Consider the following 19,580-nt stretch of genomic DNA (forward strand, 5'->3'; position numbering starts at 1 on the left):
TCAAGATCATTAAAGTAGACAGTGCATAATGGTAATAAAAATATTGATGAAGTTGGTGGCAGCTCTTCCCTTAGGGGGGAGAGAGAGAGCGAGAGAGAGAGAGAATAAACCAGGTTCCTGGGCCCGACGCTGCTGGCAAGACAAATCCTACCCACGCTCGGAATATCAGAATTACGGATAAATATTCTATTCTCCTGTCAGGGTAATTTAGTATTCCATTATGATTTGGCGCTCGCTCTCGGGCGCTGGAGCTCTCCTGGCGCTGGCTTGCAGGATGTTTTCGGTTAGGGCCCGGCGCAGCGAACAGAGATTGGGGCTAAATAAAGTCAAAATGGGAGCCTGAAGTAACAGTTTACCTGCAATCATTACAGTGAAATAACAGGCAGCCAGCCCTTCACAAGGAGATCCTGTCTCTGGGGCCCTTCTCTCTCTCCTCCCTCCCTCCCTTCTCTCTCCCTCTCCTCCCTCCCTTCTCTCTCTTTTTCTCTGTCTGGTCGTCCCCAAGTCTGAGGGGATTGTTCTGTGTGTAGTAACACTTTCTTGTAGGCATGAGTGTGTGTGTGTGTCTAATACTCTGCCCCATCACTGCAGCCCTGAACTTTAACCAATCTCCTCTCCTCGCTTCCTTCCTTCTCTCTCCTATCCTCTCCTCCCCCCCACCCGCCCTGCTTTAAAAACCAATCAGGCCAGAATAATCTTGTCTTGGCAAGTGAAGGCGCCCAGATGAGCAGACATTCATCAAGAAAATAGCAAAATTACAATTACACTTTTCAATTTGATTTGGTTAAAAAATAAATCTGGGGGAGCAAGTGGGGAGAGGAGGAACGAGCCAGAGAGAGAGAGAGGAGCCGCAAGTAACAATGAATTAAGAACTTCACGTTGAACCAAAGTGTTCTGACGACTCAATGCCCTGCTCTTCCTCAGCCTTGCCAGTGTGAAGGGATGTCCATTTGGTACACGGCCCAACCTAGATTGATACATGAGGAAGATGTACTGTATGGCCGCGAGCAGTCATTATCCCAACATCCACCACCATGCAGCAAGGCTTTTCTGTGGTACTACGATTCCCACAACTCCCCCTGGTGCAGCTCTGATGCCATTGGCCAGAATGGCCCATGTGATTTAGGGGATACAGGAAGAGGATGTTGCTGGTATACAAACAAGAGCTGATTCAGCAATCCTTATTTCTAATCAGCATCGGGTTCATTTCTAACTTCTCTGGCTGCACTCAGGGTTCCGACAGCTCGGCTATATGCTCACCCCATGCCAGTGTGTGTGTGTGTGTGTAGATCCACTATTCTACAGCTTAGAGTTTTAATGGGGATTGACAGACCAACAGTTGACTGGTGTGACACTAGGCGCATTGCGACTGAATATGTGCTCATTGATTTCTGGTGTGATTATGAAATTGCATTGAGGGACTTTTAAAGTATAGAATGGAATCTGTCTGGGTTCATTATATTGGGCCCAATGGAAGAGGCTGTGATGGAACAGTGATTATATATTACAACGTCAACTTGGATCATATTACATGCTACTACAATGCCATCTGTCGTTAACCACTGATGGCTGATGGAGAGACAATTCATTCACTGAGAAGCAAGGTAAAAACCTTCCCCTAGGTACAGATCTAGGATCAGCTTCACCTCCCCCAATCCTAACCTCAATCATTCGTTGGAAAAACACCAAACTGATCCAAGATCAGCGTCTAGAGAAAACTTCCCCCTACACCATTCCACCTCACCAGAGACTAGCCCACTCACCTCATACTCCTGGGAGAGCTTCAGGTTGTCGTTGGCTTTGAGAAGATCCGTGTGTTCAGCCAGCTCCGCGATGGGGATGGGGGGATGACTCATCATACCTTTTCCCCAAACGGACGGAGAGAGAGAAAGGAGGGATGGAAAGAAAGTGCGTCAGTACAGCTGCCATTCAAAGTGAGAGGCTAAAACCCTCCAAAAGTTGGAGAATGACAGGACATGGGGAGTTGTGGGTAATGTGTTTCTGCTAGCTGCAGTGGAGACAGAGAGGGGGGGGGGGAAGAGAGAAAGGACAGGGAGGAGGGAATACTGGGGAACATTCTGGAATTCAAACACACTGTCCGTATGGAGTTGACTGGCGATGTTAGGGAATACATTGGAGACCAGACCAGAGCTCAACATTCCCCTTACCAGGCTACACTCACTACTATTCCCCTAAGTTGTAACAGCACATGACGTAGAGCTGAAAATAAAGGATAACCAATGGGTGATTGCTATTGTGAGAAAGAAACCCAGACTAATTCCTCTAAGGTCTACAGAGAGACGCAGCTTTTAATAGCTTGGCATCAGAGACAAGGAAGGAAACAAACCTCGGTTTTTGACGGCAAAAATAATATAAGAGAGAAAAAAAACACCCCTTGAGTTATAGCCTTTTGAACCAATAGGATGCAATGTTGACATCAATTGCTCTTCACTCCTCAGTGCACAGAAACAAAAGGAATTCGTTTTTATGCTGGGGTTTGAGGAAAGAAACGAGAGTGTTCTCTTAACCGAGTCACTGTGACAAGGAAGTGCTATTAACAATAGCATAAAAGCAGCTTGAAAATATATCCAGAGGTGCAAATATTTAAAATGCAGCTAAAAAAAATCGGAAATAACAGTGCCTCATTGTAGTGGTATTTCACACATAATAACACCGTACAGTCTCATTTCCCATCTGCCTCTTGTTTATTGAAAAATATATTTAGATATGAACATGCAGTCTAACTTTTGCCACAATCAAGTGCATCTACATCTACAGTATATGAACTAGATACACTAGTTATCTACCCGTTTCTGTAGCGTGTACCCCCAATCTATCTCCTTAATGCTGAGTGCCAAGAAGAGAAGCATCGGGTCGGGGTTGTACTCTTAAAACTTCCAATCTCAGGGCAGAAAGGCCACTGAGTTGGTATATCTACCAAGCCTGTGCTACAATGTTTCTTCAAGAGAGGGCCCCATCCCCATTGGACAGGGTTAGAGGGGTCAAAGGTTAGGGGTCAAAGGTCAGGGGTTAGTGAGATGCTCCACATAAGTCAGCCAGGGTAAGAAAGCATGATGCTAGGATTGCTCACAAACGCTAGGATCACTCACAGACAACCTTTTATGGCTGTCCGCTGGGCCTCCCAAACAATCAGCCAAAACAATGGGCCCTTAAGATGGACGCCACTCATCAGTCCCAACACCACCCAAAATGTCAGAACCTGCGCAGTCGGTTGGAGGCAATTCATGCACAGTGTCTGTGGCACTCTGCCACCACTACCATCTTTCCAACTAACCTAGATATTGAAAGGATGGTCATGGCTCACATCAACACCATTATCCCTGAAACACTAGACCCACTCCAATTTGCATACCACCACAACAGATCCACAGATGATGCAACCTCTATTGCACTCCACACTGCTCTTTCACACATGTACAAAAGGAACACCTATGTGAGAATGCTGTTCATTGACTACAGCTCAGCGTTCCATAGTGCCCTCAAAGCTAATCACTAAGCTAAGGACCCTGGGACTAAACACCTCCCTCTGTAACTGGATCCTGAACTTCCTGACGGGCCGCCCCCAGGTGGTAAGGGTAGGCAACAACACATCTGCCACACTGATGCTTTAAAAATATATATCTTTTTTTTTTTAACTTCAGTTTATTTTAGGAAATACTTTAACACTTTTTTTCTTAAAACTGCATTGTTGGTTAAAACCTTTTCTCAATACAGGGGGTGCTGTTTCCACTTTGGAAAATATCATCTCCAAATTAAACTGCCTCATACTCAATTCTTGCTCGTACAATATGCATATTATTATTACTATTGGATAGAAAACAATCTCTAGTTTCTAAAACCGTTTGAATTATGTCTGTGGGTGAACCAGAACTCTTTCTACAGCGAAAATCATGACAGGACATGCGAAGCTCTGAAAAATAGTCTCTGATCTCGGATCAGTTTTAAGCTCTGTGTGTGCCCTATGGATCGAAATGAACTGCACCCGCCTTCCCCTGGATGTCAGTAACCAATGAGAAGTGGAATGGCGTCTCTACGTGTTTCTCAGAGTTTATAAAAGGCAATGGAGTGAGATGTCCCTTCTTTTGGACGCTCGCCAGGACGCAAGGGAGGACATCAGAATGGCATGCTCAAAAGCTCTCGTTATTGACCAAAGATCTATCCGTCTGTGATTTAATTCGATATAGGTGTTAGAAACATCATAACGAAGTTATTTGAAACCGATTTATATCAGTTTATGCGAGTATATTGCTATTTTTCGGAATTTCCTTAGTATTGCGTTTAAGGATTTGGACATGTGTGTGCCATGTAGCTATCGTTAGCTGCTAGTTCCGAAGTTGAAGAGGTCGTTTTACAACAAAGCAACGATTCTTTTGGACAAAGGACACATTGCCCAAGATACTGATGGAAGCTCGTCCAAAAGTAAGAGTTATTTATGATTTTATTCCGTATTTATGTGGAAAAATGTAAACGCAGTTGTCGGCCATTTTTTGCGGCACTAGTCTGGCTGTAACTCACAATGTATGTCTAGTAACGTTAATTTTAACAATCTAAATCAGCGGTTGCATTAATAACCAATGCATCTTTCATTAGCTGTCCAACCTGTATTTTTTTAGTCAATCTAATCGATAAATAATCGTAAACATAGGTGCCTTTCCAAGATGGCGCCGGCCAGAATGCATGCCATGTTTTGACAGATTACATTGCATAACCACGATTTGTGATGCTAAATATGCACATTTTCGAACAAACTCTATATGCATTGTGTAATATGATGTTACAGGACTGTCATCTGAAGAATTCTGAGAAGGTTAGTGAAAAAATTAATATATTTTGGTGGCGATAACGTTATCGCCCCTTTTGCATTGATTCAATGCTGGGGTGATGTTAGCTCATGTGGTATGCTAATATAACGATATATTGTGTTTTCGCTGTAAAACACTTAGAAAATCTGAAATATTGTCTGGATTCACAAGATCTGTGTCTTTCGATTGCTGTAAGCTGTGTATTTTTCAGAAATGTTTTAGGATGAGTATTTTGGTAATTGACGTCGGTCTCTGTAATTATTCCGGCTGCTTCCAACGCTATTTCAGATTGCAGCTGCAATGTAGAACTGTGATTTATACCTGAAATATGCAAATTTTTCAAAAAAAACATATGCTATACCATAAATATGTTATCAGACTGTCATCTTATGAAGTTGTTTCTTGGTTAGTGGCTATATATATCTTTATTTAGTCGAATTAGTGATAGCTACTGATGCAGGAAAAAAATGGTGGAGAAAAAAGGTTGTGTCTTTTGCTATCGTGGTTAGCTAATAGATTTACATATTGTGTCTTCCCTGTAAAACATTTTAAAAATCAGAAATGATGCCTGGATTCACAAGATCTGTGTCTTTCAATTGCTGTAGGCTGTGTATTTTTCAGAAATGTTTTAGGATGAGTATTTTGGTAATTGACGTCGGTCTCTGTAATTATTCTGGCTGCTTCCAACGCTATTTCAGATTGCAGCTGCAATGTAGAACTGTGATTTATACCTGAAAAATGCACATTTTTCTAAAAAAACATATGCTATACCATAAATATGTTATCAGACTGTCATCTTATGAAGTTGTTTCTTGGTTAGTGGCTATATATATCTTTATTTAGTCGAATTAGTGATAGCTACTGATGGAGTAAAAAACTGGTGGAGTAAAAAAAGTGGTGTCTTTTGCTAACGTGGTTAGCTAATAGATTTACATATTGTGTCTTCCCTGTAAAACATTTTAAAAATCAGAAATGATGGCTGGATTCACAAGATCTGTATCTTTCATCTGGTGTCTTGGACTTGTGATTTAATGATATTTAGATGCTTGTATTTACTTGTGACGCTATGCTAGGCTATGCTAGTCAGCTTTTTTACTGTGGGGGGTGCTCCCGGATCCGGGATGAGTACCAAGTAAAAGTTAAGGACTTGTACAGTAACCTGCAAAAGTATTCATCCCCCTTGGCGTTTTTCCTATTTTGTTGCATTACAACCTGTAATTTAAATTGATTTTTATTTGGATTTCATGTAATGGACATACACAAAATAGTCCAAATTGGTGAAGTAAAATGAAAAAAATGACTTGTTTTAAAAAATTCAAAAAAATGTAAAACGGAAAAGTGCATTTGGATTCACCCCCTTGACTATGAAGCCTGAAATAAGATCTGGTGCAACCAATTACCTTCAGAAGTCACATAATTAGTTAAATAAAGTCCACCTGTGTGCAATCTAAGTGTCACATGATCTCTCACATGAGCTCAGTATATATACACCGGTTCTGTTAGGCCCCAGAGTCTGCAACATCACTAAGCAAGCAGCACCATGAAGACCAAGGAGCTCTCCAAACAGGTCAGGGACAAAGTTGTGGAGAAGTACAGATCAGGGTTGGGTTATAAAAAAATATCTGAAACTTTGAACATCCCACGGAGCACCATTAAATCCATTATTAAAAAATGTAAAGAATACGGCACCACAACAAACTTGCCAAGAGAGGGCCGCCCACCAAAACTCACGGACCAGGCAAGGAGGGCATTAATCAGAGAGTGCAACAAACAGACCAAAGATAACCCTGAAGGAGCTGGAAAGCTCCACAGCGGAGATCCGTGTATCTGTCCATAGGACAACTTTCAGCCGTATACTCCAGAGAGCTGGGCTTTACGGAAGAGTGGCCAGAAAGAGCCATTGCTTAAAGAACAAAATAAGAAAACACATTTTGTGTTTGCCAAAAGACATGTGGGAGACTCCCCAAACATATGGAAGAAAGTACTCTGGTCAGATGAGACTAAATTTGAGCTTTTTGGCCATCAAGGAAAACGCTATGTCTGGCACAAAAGCAACACCTCTCATCACCCCGAGACACCATCCCCACAGTGAAGCATCGTGGTGGCAGCATCATGCGGTGGAGATGTTTTTCATCGGCAGGGACTGGGAAACTGGTCAGAATTGAAGGAACGATGGATGGCGCTAAATACACAGAAATTCTTGAGGGAAACCTGTTTCAGTCTTCCAGAGATTTGAGACCGGGACGGAGGTTCACCTTCCAACAGGACAATGACCCTAAGCATACTGCTAAAGCAACACTCAAGTAGTTTAAGGGGAAATGTCTTGGAATGGCCTAGTCAAAGCCCAGACCTCAATCCAATTGAGAACCTGTGGTATGACTTAAAGATTGCTGTACACCAGCGGAACCCATCCAACTTGAAGGAGCTGGAGCAGTTTTGCCTTGAAGAATGGGCAAGTCCCAGTGGCTAGATGTGCCAAGCTTATAGAGACATACCCCAAGAGACCTGCAGCTGTAATTGCTGCAAAAGGTGGCTCTACAAAGTATTGACTTTGGGGGGGAATAGTTACCCACGCTCAAGTTTTAATTTCTTTGGTCTTATTTCTTCTTTGTTTCTTGCTTGTTGCATCTTCAAAGTGGTAGGCATGTTGTGTAAATCAAATGATGCAACCCCCCAAAATCAATTTTAATTCCAGGTTGTAAGACAATAAAATAGGAAAAATGCAATAAAATAGGAAAAAAAGGGTGAATACTTTCGAAAGCCACTGGGACTAATGGAGGTTGAGGCACTGAACGGTACCGTTCTAGTTGATGAATGGACATGCTGTGTTGTGTTAGAGGAATGGTTGAGAAAGAATGTCAACATAACAAGAATAAAAGGTGGATCCTGTAAAGACCCACTGACTGAGTAAATAACCCAGTTATCCAACAGTAGTTCTGACTATTTTAGAGCATAAGAGATGCCGGTAGTGAAGTGCTTAAAAATTAGAGGTGCGAGCACCGGCTCAATTCAAACACTGATTATATACACAGTAATAGCATGCCTTAGTTGATTCGATAAGTGAACCAATCTGACAATCCTTTGTGAGGCCAAATGAAACAGCCTTCTTAAGATTCTTATAAGAACTGTTCTCCTCAATTATTTATTATAAACATACAAATACGTATTTTACAGTTACAAGGAAGGTACTGTGTACTGTACTTGAGCTTATGTCCTCAAAAGGGACTACACCTCAGCAATGTATAACTATTTTTACCAGGAAAAAAAAAATAGTATGCAGCATTACTAGTTATTGTTTATGGTCCCCTCATGATAAATAATTACTTTCGGGGATTACATAGATTACATTTTAGATGACATGTAGTTACATTTAAGAGGTTAAATACATACTTATAGTAAGTCCCAAATAAAATGTCACTTGTTTTTACTGGTTTTATACATCTCAAAATGTATAGATTAAATATGAATTTGCCATTTGTGTCACTTTAAAGTGATAAAAATTAAGGTTTTATGAATTATAAATACAGCAGCTTTCTTTCCAAATTCGATTTCTCCATGTAATTATGACACATAGGCGTATTGATCATTTCTCTTGTTCCTCTGATCCATCCACGACAACACATCATCAATACATGCCGTATATCTAGCTATATCCCTCTCATTACAAGACTCATTATAAATGAGAGTTGAGTGATACAGAATAAAAGTGTAATATTGGCTCCTAGCGATCAGCTGGTCTGTGCGTCGGTCTGTGTCTGACAGCTGATGATGCGTAGGAGCGCGGGTCTGTTGTTACAAAGTTGCGTTGATGTTTGCTAACTTGAGCTTCTTAAGGAATTGTGGGTGATTTTGATTCAGCAAGGGATTGAGAATATTCTTTAGCTAGCTGCACCATATTTTTGTATCCCGCGTGCAGGACACTATGGTTAATAATCACGAAAGCCAGCTCTGTCTACTGATAAAGGAAGCAAGCTAGCTACCGGCGGGTGATTAGCCTACAGACAAATAAACGTGTAATATTCATATGTGTAAACACACTGAATTGTAATTGCATGCATTTTACCGCTTTATCATACTGCGCTATGATTGGTTAAGACCACCCAGGTGGTGAGGTCATGGTCAGTTGAGACACGTGAACATGCCAGTTATAGCTAGATAATAAAGAGCTGCAAAATATATGTACACATATATATTATTCAATCTTAGCACCCACACTGATTGCGCGTATCAGCTTTCATCTGCGTAGCCAGGCGCTAAAATAGAACTTGCTTCTATTTGTGACGCTTGACGCACTGCAAGTCCCGCCTCTCCCATCTCCTCATTGGATTTTAGGCGCATATACCCATGTGACATCTCCTCATTGGTTTTTAGGAGCATATACCCACGTGGATGATTGAAAGATGAACTGAGGTCCACACTCCAGTCCAGTTGGTAGTAGTAATTCACCTTAAAGTTGGTTGCCAACTGGCATATAAAGTCCAAAGAAGACGAAGAAGCCTGAAGGAGGAGAGATTACTAGAAACATACTCGGTTGACCCTTTTATCTGTGGATTAATTGTCGGAGTACAGGACAACCCAATGTTTATATCCCATTACAAATTAGCTAGCAACAGCAAGCTAGTTAGCTAGCTAAATTGCCATAAATGTTGAATGCTTTTTGTCCTGTCCCCAAATTAATATAGTTGGTTCAGAGTTCGTTTTGATATTTCAACCTGCGTGTCCTGTTGTATTCGGCGCATGTGACAAACAACATTTGATTTCATCGCATCTGGTGTGGGCAGAAAAAAACTCAACATGCGCACAAGCGCTCTGGTCAGCATGTTAGTTGCAAACTTTGCTGGAGATGCTAGCCGGCTAGTAGTTTTCCTCTTGGATGTTGAATTTACTATTGCAAACTTTTGATGGCAAATTTATTTTACAATTCAACCCTATAGTTGCTGAGAGTCGACTTTTCCAGGCAGGTGTTTGCACTGCAAGAGATCAAGCAGATAATGTCGCTATGGCAGCAGGTAGCCGAGCGGTTAGAGCGTTGGGCCAGTAACCGAAAAGTTGCTGCATCGAATCTTCACGCTGACAAGGTAAAAATGGATGTCGATTAAGGCAGTATCCCTGCACCTCTGATTCAGAAGGGTTGGGTTAAATGCAGATTACATATTTCAGTTGAAGGCATTCAGTTGTACAACTGACTAGGTATCCTCCTTACCGTTGATAGGCAGCCAACATTTACATTTTAGTCATTGTGTAGACGCTCTTATCCAGAGCGACTTACAGTAGCAATTAGGTTTAAGTGCCTTGCTCAAGGGCACATTGACAGATTTACACCTAGTCGGCTCGGGATTTGAACCAGCAACCTTTCGGTTACTGGCCTAACGCTCTTAACCGCTAGAATGACCTTTTACTGCTGTAACGTTAATAGCTGACTCCACTTGTAAATGAACATGTTACAATACAGTAGAGTACCTTACATGCCTGTAGGCTACAAGCAAACGAGAACACAAGCTGTGTGATACTGACTGATGGAAGGGTGGCTGGCCCAGCTGTGTGATACTGACTGATGGAAGGGTGGCTGGCCCAGCTGTGTGATACTGACTGATGGAAGGGTGGCTGGCCCAGCAGCCGCTTGAGAACTCTCAGATAGAGCAGGTTATGACGTCTGACCTGGGTTTGTTTACATTATGTCTGGCCTGGATTTGTTTACATTATGCCTGGCCTGGATTTGTTTACATTATGCCTGGCCTGGATTTGTTTACATTATGCCTGGCCTGGATTTGTTTACATTATGCCTGGCCTGGATTTGTTTACATTATGTCTTGACTGGTTTTGTTTTGTCGCCAAGACAGTTTGATATTTCATGAATACTAAATATGTAAATGAGACTTAATGAGTCTGGCTTTAAGTTTATTCAATAGACAAAGCCTTGCATGGGGAGAACAGTATTAGCAAGCCCCCGTGGTATAGATGCATTTTGACAAGCTCTTTAATTTGTTTGCTCACACATCAGTTTTTTGACTTAAATAACTTTGCACGCTGCTCTCCTCTGGCATCGCCTGGAAACATGTTGTTATTAATCATCGTTGGATTGTGCATTTATAAAGACCGAACGCGGGTTAAAAAAGGGAAGAATTCTGCACCGCAAATGAACTTAGACTGTCAATTATTTTTCCCACCAGCTATAACGGAAAAGGTAACACCAGCTATAAGTGAAAAGAACAGATGGGTATGCAAATGAGGACGCTACCTCTGCTTCTTTTCGCCTTGAAGAAAAAAAAACTATAGCAGCTTGTTAGAGAGACCAAAAGAAGTGTGCTCTCAGTGTTTTAGTTACAGAGAGTGTGTACTCAAACACTTAGTAGGCCACCTCCGTACCTATCTACAGCCAAAAGTACTGTCTCAGATGTAATGTAAGTTAAATAAAGTTTCAATACAATAAAATAAAGTCCAGGACAGCGCTAGCACCTGCAGTTTAACTGTTTGGTTTGGAGAGAGGAACTGTAACATGGGATATATAGTTTTTTATTTAACCTTTATTTAACTGGGCAAGTCAGTTAAGAACAAATTCTTCTTTACAATGACGGCCTACCCCAGCCGACGCTGGGCCAATTGTGCACCACCCTATGGGACTCCCAATCACAGCCGGATGTGATACAGCCTGGATTTGAACCTGGGACTGAAGTGACGCACCTTGCATTGAGATGCAGTGCCTTAGACCGCTGCACCACTCAGGAGCCCAAAAGGTAACCTACAGTAGCCTACTAGCATATGTTAAACCAGAAATAAGTGTTGGATTGATACCTGCTTCATTACTTTAACTAAAGCATGGAATAGTAAATAATAGCAGTCTAGTATAAGTTTACTGCCATTCATTTGGGCTATTAGCCTGCTATTAGCCTGGTGCTAAGGGTTTTATGAATACACCCCACAGTGCTCAGAGTTGGTTAATATGGAGACAGTTGTGAGTTAGGTAATGAACGTACCCTACTGGAAGCTCCAAGAAACGGCATTTGTAGTCTGTTTTCATCTTGACAAAACATTCTCTGTATCAACACAAAGAGTGGGGCTGCATCTGAAATGGCACCCAATTCACTGTATAGTACATAACTTCTGTCCAGGGCCCATATTGTTTTTTCCTTTTTCTATGGCTAAGCACGTCTGTTTTCTATGGCTAAGCACGTCTGTTTTCTATGGCTAAGCACGTCTGTTTTCTATGGCTAAGCACGTCTGTTTTCTATGGTTAAGCACGCCTGTTTTCTATGGCATGGCTAAGCACGCCTGTTTTCTACGGCATGGCTAAGCACGTCCATTTGTGAATGTCTTTCTGTCCCTGTGGTTTGCAAAGCAATGTCATTTTCCATCCTTCCTTTGCTTAACGCTTAACTCACACAATCAGTATTGTTCTTGGGCCTGCCAAAGACAAACGAGTTGATCGCATCCAATTTGTTTTCTTATCCATTTTCTTCTTTATACGCAGCAGCAGCAGTCTCCACTGTGTGTATTGACTCGAGCCAATTGCATGCAAATTCTCTCAAGGACAAGTTGTTGTCCCCCCCTCCCTCTTTCTCAACTCTACCCCCCCGCCCATCCTCCAATATGGAAGTCGTCCGTTTCCGCCCAGCAATCAACAGCTGAGATCAGTTGGCTCTGAAAAACACAACTAGCGTCTAATTACACATTTCCAATCTCAGAGCCGCAGTCGATACGCCTGGGAAATAATGATTCCTTTTGATAGCCTTGGCCACTCGGGGGGAGCCTGTTTCCTTTTGATAGCCCTGGCCACTAGGGGGAGCCTAATTCCTTTTGATAGCCCTGGCCACTAGGGGGAGCCTGTTTCCTTTTGATAGCCCTGGCCACTTGGGGGAGCCTGTTTCCTTTTGATAGCCCTGGCCACTAGGGGGAGCCTGTTTCCTTTTGATAGCCCTGGCCACTAGGGGGAGCCTGTTTCCTTTTGATAGCCCTGGCCACTAGGGGGAGCCTGTTTCCTTTTGATAGCCCTGGCCACTAGGGGGAGCCTGTTTCCTTTTGATAGCCCTGGCCACTAGGGGGAGCCTGTTTCCTTTTGATAGCCCTGGCCACTAGGGGGAGCCTGTTTCTAAATGTTTATTATAAAAGACACTCTGTGTGTCTGAGAGTTGGAGGGAACAAACGTGTTCCTCTTTTTTTCTTCGTTGCTCCTTTTCCGCGAGAGGCGATCAAATGTCGAACCATTGTTTGCCAGGGTCTTTAATTAATTCTGCTCGTTATCTAGCAGAATGCAGAAAGATCCTGTCAGTTCAGATTGGAATTAGAGCAATGGTGGCGGGAGGGAGGGAGGAAAGGAAGGAAGGAGGGAGGGAGGGAGGGAGGGAGGGAGGGAGGGAGGGAGGGAGGGAGGGGAGGGAGGGAGGGAGGGAGGGGCGTGAGAAGACAGAACTCCTGTAAAAACCCAATTTCTCTACATCAGCAGAAGTGATAGCAGAGGTTACGTATACCGGATTAATGCGCAGCCAAACAGCTCTGTGAGAATATCACAACTGAAAATACAACCAAAGTGAAAAACAGCTGGCCTACAAAAAAAGGAAATTCGTGCTGAAATTACAACATGTGGGAAATAAACTTTGTAAATGGGGGAAGTGCTAGAAAATCTAAAATAATGTGAGAGGATAAACACAGGAGCTAAATGCGGACTAACTTTCATAGTCAAAATCGGCTTCACATAGAGGACTGCTCAGACCAGAATCTGTGAAGGATAGCAAACGTACAATATAAACAAAAACAAGTCTATGAAAATACTGAACCTAAAAATAAAACAGTTGAAGAAACACATACAGAGAGAGACAAAAGTATCTCAACCCTTCACTTATTCACAAAATGTTTACCAATGTTATTAGTCTCTGATCTTTGTGTTCTTTTGTACAGGCAACATGGTGGTTCTCCTCTGAGGTCCTTCTCAGGGGGGGGGGGGGGGGTCCTGAGTGTCTGGCAGGGGGAAAGTAGGCCACACACTTTCAGCAGTACACCCTGACCCTCCTCCCACCCACCGGCAAATTCCAATCAGTGTCGCGGTGGCAGCGAGAGTTGTTTGTTTGCCACGGGTGTCCATCACTCTTGCTCGATTGAAACTCCTGTATAAAGCCTCCTGGCCTCAGCAGTCATAACCAGGAGTGAGTCAGAAATTGATTTTGTTTCTCTTACATAAGGTAAGACGGTTGGCATCATAAAAGAGGGCGACAGAAAGAAAGGAAGGAAAACGGCTATATTTATTTTGTAAAATGAAAAGCCCATTTGTCCAGACGTCTGTGAGAGAGGTATTGCTAGTGGAAGTTGTGTAAAAGCATCTGCATATTTCGCCAACACTTGTATAGTCTGGGCTGATGAGCTGGAGTTAAGGGAAACACTTGTGACAGTTCACTGTCTGTCGAGACGATCCACGACAGTAAAGGCTGTGTCGCAGCTACACCCTCTTAGGTCTGTGTCTGTCTTTCTACTCAGGCAGAAGGAGAGCCATCTGTGGAAGTCGTCCTCACACCTTGTCTGTTTGGTCAATGTGAGGTCACTGAAGAATGGCACTGCAGCTGCCCATTACTCTGGACAGGAAAGGAGAGTTCAGAGTTCAGTTTCTGGGCCACAAAAGCATTCTATTCAAGAACTCTGGGCCACTAAGACACAGTAGCCCAGTGCTGCAATGCAGCACACTGCAAGGGCACTTGGTGGTGAAAACCTGAGTACGTTAACTCCTTTTTAGCGTTGAATATTGTGGCTAACTGTAAGCCCTCAAACCCCATAAGGAGAACAACAATTTGAGTAAAAATGTTCACTGTCGGAAGAAAACCTTGTATCTTCAACATCTTATTTTCAGGAAATGGAAAAACTGTCATATTTGACCAGCAGCTACTACACAAGACATAACACCAGATATAACACATTATAAACTGGGTGGTTCGAGCCCTGAATGCTGATTGGCTGAAAGCCGTGGTATATCAGATGTTTTGTCATACATTTCTTTATACTGCTCTAATTACGTTGGTAACCAGTTTATAAGAATAACAAGGCATCTCGGGGGTTTGTGGTATATTGCCAATATACCACGGCTAAGGGCTGTTCTTGGCACGACGCAATGCAGAGTATATTGGCCATATACCACACCCCCTCGGGCCTTATTGCTTAAATATAACACAAGACATAACACATGACATAACACATGGCATAACACATGGCATAACACATGCCATAACACATGACATAACACATCCCGTAAATCATCTGGTCAGGCTTCCCTGATGTGAGAATCTGACTCAATAATTGAAAATGAAGAGACAAGAAGAGCGTCTGTGAGGGGGATGAGAGAGGGATGAAGAGGGGGTCATGGAGCCAGCAGACGAGTTCAGAGAGAGGGGGATGAAGCAGATGAGGGGTGAAGGGGTGAAGACGTGTGTGTGTGAGCCTGCTTTCGTGGACTTGTGGGAAGAAAAGGTAGTTAAACACAAGAGGACGAGGCAGTTTCGGATGCAAAGCTATGTGTGTAAGCAAGGCAGGGTATGCTCCTGAAGGCCTGGTAGAGGAAGTCAGCCTCTCTTCAGAGGGCTTGGCAGGAAGATAAGGGTATTCTCTTGCAGGCCTGGTAGAGAAAGTCAGCCTTCCTCCAGAGGGCTTGGCAGGAAGAGCAGGGTATTCTCCTGCAGGCCTGGTAGAGAAAGTCAGCCTCCCTACAATGGGCTTGGCAGGAAGAAAATGTTATTCTCTAGGAACTGGCAAAACGAGAGCCCAGACTTATGGAATTTGGATTTGGAGAGGAAAGAGAGAGCAAGAGAGAGAAATAAAGACAGAGAGGAAAAGAGAGAGACATAGACAGCGAGACATAGAAAGAGAGAGAGCTAACAGCTATAGATGGGGGGTGGGGCGGGCTTGGAGGGGGGAGACGACAGATATCCACTAAGTTGTGCTTCACTAGCCAGGCAAGTCTGGAGACAGACCTGGAGTACAAACCTTAAGATAATGACAAATCTGAAGACGGACCCGGAGCATAAACCTAAAGATAATGACGAGAGGGCGCCAGCTCAGTCATCACGTGACCAGAGCCACACACACACACACACACACACACACACACACACACACACACACACACACACACACACACACACACACACACACACACACACACACACACACACACACACACACACACACACACACACACACACACACACACACACACACACACACACACACACAGCCTAGTTTAGCATCTGAATTCTAATCTAAAACAGATTCCATGCTAACCCAAGGCTGGGGTCAATGTGCAGGCATGGGCTTGAGGACATTACGTTCCATTGGGTTGTACTGGAGGGCCCTTCAAGTGTACTGGAGTATGCTCATTTAACCAATGGCCACTATTAGCTAAATGGGGATGTTCGCAAATGTTTGCCGCCCTGCTAAAATGTCAGTTAAAATGAACGTCTCGGAGTGAAGAGATAATGACATTTAAATCAATGAAATGATGGATGAAAGGAGAAGAGGACACAATAACATGTAGAATGTGTAGAGAGCGAGAGAGAGACTGTAACAAGGTTTCTCTTATCAATGGAACGGTGGAGGAGTCTGAGAGGAGAGAGGCGGAGGACGACGGAATGTACTGGAAGGAAAAGAGACAACTAACATGAAAAGGCCATAATGCTAATTTTCCCTGCCATTACCGGGCCAGTGCCGGGAGAATGAGCCCTACAATACAGCGTGTGATAAAGGAGAAGGGTTCAGATAGTGGAAGTTGTGTGTGTCTGTCCACTGGAGAATGAGCCCTACAATACAGCGTGTGATAAAGGAGAAGGGTTCAGATAGTGGAAGTTGTGTGTGTCTGTCCACTGGACAAAAACTGGTTGAATCAACGTTGTTTCCACATCATTTCAACCCAAATAAAAATCTACGAAAAACTGATTGGATTTGCAAAAAGTCATCAACAGAAAGGTATTGCGTCCTTTTTTCGCTGTTAACCTAAATCCAATGACATGGTGATATTTTTCTGTTGATTTCATGTCGAATTCACATCAGTTGACAACTCAATCAAATGTACATCAAAACTAGACATTGAACGGACGTCTGTGCCAAGTGGGGGTGTGGGTGTGTTGGAAGCCCAGTGAGATTTTGCTCTGTCGTCCCATGTACAAAGTGGGTGGGGGTTCTAAGTATAGTCTGCCGGCACCAAACTACGGGATCACCAGGCAGCGCCGGAGATTAGGTCCTTTGAAATGTGAGACTTTTGATGGACTGGAGATTGGCGACGGAAGATTGACGACTGATAGACAAAGAGAGAGGGAGGGAGAGAGGAAAACATGAAACGGGAGTAAGGAGAAGAGAGAAGGATGGGGGAGTGTGTGACAAAGATACTGGGCGTAGACAGAGATGACTGAGAGATGACAGAGAGATGACAGAGAGATGACAGAGAGATGACAGAGAGATGACTGAGAGATGACTGAGAGATGACAGAGAGATGACTGAGAGATGACAGAGAGATGACAGAGAGATGACAGAGAGATGACAGAGAGATGACAGAGAGATGACTGAGAGATGACAGAGAGATGACAGAGAGATGACAGAGAGATGCCTGAGAGATGACAGAGAGATGACAGAGAGATGACTGAGAGATGACAGAGAGATGACAGAGAGATGACAGAGAGATGACTGAGAGATGACAGAGAGATGACAGAGAGATGACTGAGAGATGACAGAGAGATGACAGAGAGATGACAGAGAGATGACAGAGAGATGACAGAGAGATGACTGAGAGATGACAGAGAGATGACAGAGAGATGACAGAGAGATGACAGAGAGATGACAGAGAGATGACAGAGAGATGACTGAGAGATGACTGAGAGATGACAGAGAGATGACAGAGAGATGACTGAGAGATGACAGAGAGATGACAGAGAGATGACAGAGAGATGACAGAGAGATGACAGAGAGATGACAGAGAGATGACTGAGAGATGACAGAGAGATGACAGAGAGATGACAGAGAGATGACAGAGAGATGACAGAGAGATGACAGAGAGATGACAGAGAGATGACAGAGAGATGACTGAGAGATGACTGAGGGATGCCTGAGAGATGACAGAGAGATGACTGAGAGATGACAGAGAGATGACAGAGAGATGACTGAGAGATGACTGAGAGATGACAGAGAGATGACAGAGAGATGACAGAGAGATGACAGAGAGATGACTGAGAGATGACAGAGAGATGACAGAGAGATGACAGAGAGATGACTGAGAGATGACAGAGAGATGACAGAGAGATGACAGAGAGATGACAGAGAGATGACAGAGAGATGACAGAGAGATGACTGAGAGATGACAGAGAGATGACTGAGAGATGACAGAGAGATGACAGAGAGATGACAGAGAGATGACAGAGAGATGACAGAGAGATGACAGAGAGATGACAGAGAGATGACAGAGAGATGACTGAGAGATGACTGAGAGATGACAGAGAGATGACAGAGAGACGACAGAGAGATGACAGAGAGATGACAGAGATATGACAGAGAGATGACTGAGAGATGACTGAGGGATGACTGAGGGATGACTGAGGGATGACTGAGAGATGACTGCGAGATGACTGCCAGGGAAATGTCAGCCAAGGCTTTAGACCGAGAAGTGTTTGTAGTGACGCCTCTTGCACTGAGATGCAGTGCCTTTAACCACTGTGCCACTCGGGAGATGATGAACAACATAATACTTGAGGACAGTGATGTCAGGAGAAGGACGGTGGACTAAACGTACAGGACCGGGTTTTGAGAAAGATGTTCTAATACAGAAACCAAACTTGAACGTCTGTACATTTTCCAGAGAAACAGGGTCTTATGGTTATTGTGAAGGGCTGGTTTGTAGATGTAGATGGAGAAACACAAATGAAGTAACAGCATTCTGAACTTGATTTTCATATCTGGTGTCATGAAACCGGATATGTCAAAAACACCACATTAAGCCTGAAATCCGCCATGATTTTTACATGAGCAAAACAGTTTGTTCACAGGTTAATTGAGCCTCTTTAAGCTGATGAAAGTGTTCATGCATAAATTATATTCCATGTGTGTGTGAGTGTTCCACCTTTAAAAAAAAGTGTATCTAGGCTTGTGTTGAGGTAAGTGGTGTGTGTTTGTATATGTGTGTGTATGTGGGTGTGTTCCGTCATAGGTCCCTACAATGCTGTTAAACGTGTGTGTGTATGTGGGTGTGTTCCGTCATAGGTCCCCACAATCCTGTTAAACGTGTCTGTGTGTGTATGTGGGTGTGTTCCGTCATAGGTCCCCACAATGCTGTTAAACGTGTCTGTGTGTGTATGAGGGTGTGTTCCATCATAGGTCCCCACAATACTGTTAAACGTGTCTGTGTGTGTATGAGGGTGTGTTCCATCATAGGTCCCCACAATGCTGTTAAACGTGTCTGTGTGTGTATGTGGGTGTTTTCCGTCATAGGTCCCCACAATCCTGTTAAACGTGTCTGTGTGTGTATGTGGGTGTGTTCCGTCATAGGTCCCCACAATGCTGTTAAACGTGTCTGTGTGTGTATGAGGGTGTGTTCCATCATAGGTCCCCACAATACTGTTAAACGTGTCTGTGTGTGTATGAGGGTGTGTTCCATCATAGGTCCCCACAATGCTGTTAAACGTGTCTGTGTGTGAATGTGGGTGTGTTACGTCATAGGTCCCCACAATGCTGTTAAATGTGTTAGTGTGTGGGTGGGTTCCGTCATAGGTCCCCACAATGCTGTTAAACGTGTCTGTGTGT

The 19,580-nt window shown here is 43.4% G+C and overlaps 1 protein-coding gene across 1 annotated transcript in view; it reads right to left on the reverse strand.

Annotated features, from left to right (window-relative positions):
- The window catches only part of ptprsa (protein tyrosine phosphatase receptor type Sa), a 454,642-nt gene that overhangs the window by 62,825 nt on the left and 372,237 nt on the right, over positions 1–19,580 (reverse strand). Inside the window, 1 exon segment of the mRNA XM_071342488.1 lies at positions 1,764–1,861. Within this exon segment, the coding sequence (XP_071198589.1) occupies positions 1,764–1,861 (98 nt within the window).

Source organism: Salvelinus alpinus, chromosome 15 (genome assembly GCF_045679555.1).
Source record: "Salvelinus alpinus chromosome 15, SLU_Salpinus.1, whole genome shotgun sequence".
NCBI lineage: Eukaryota > Metazoa > Chordata > Actinopteri > Salmoniformes > Salmonidae > Salvelinus > Salvelinus alpinus.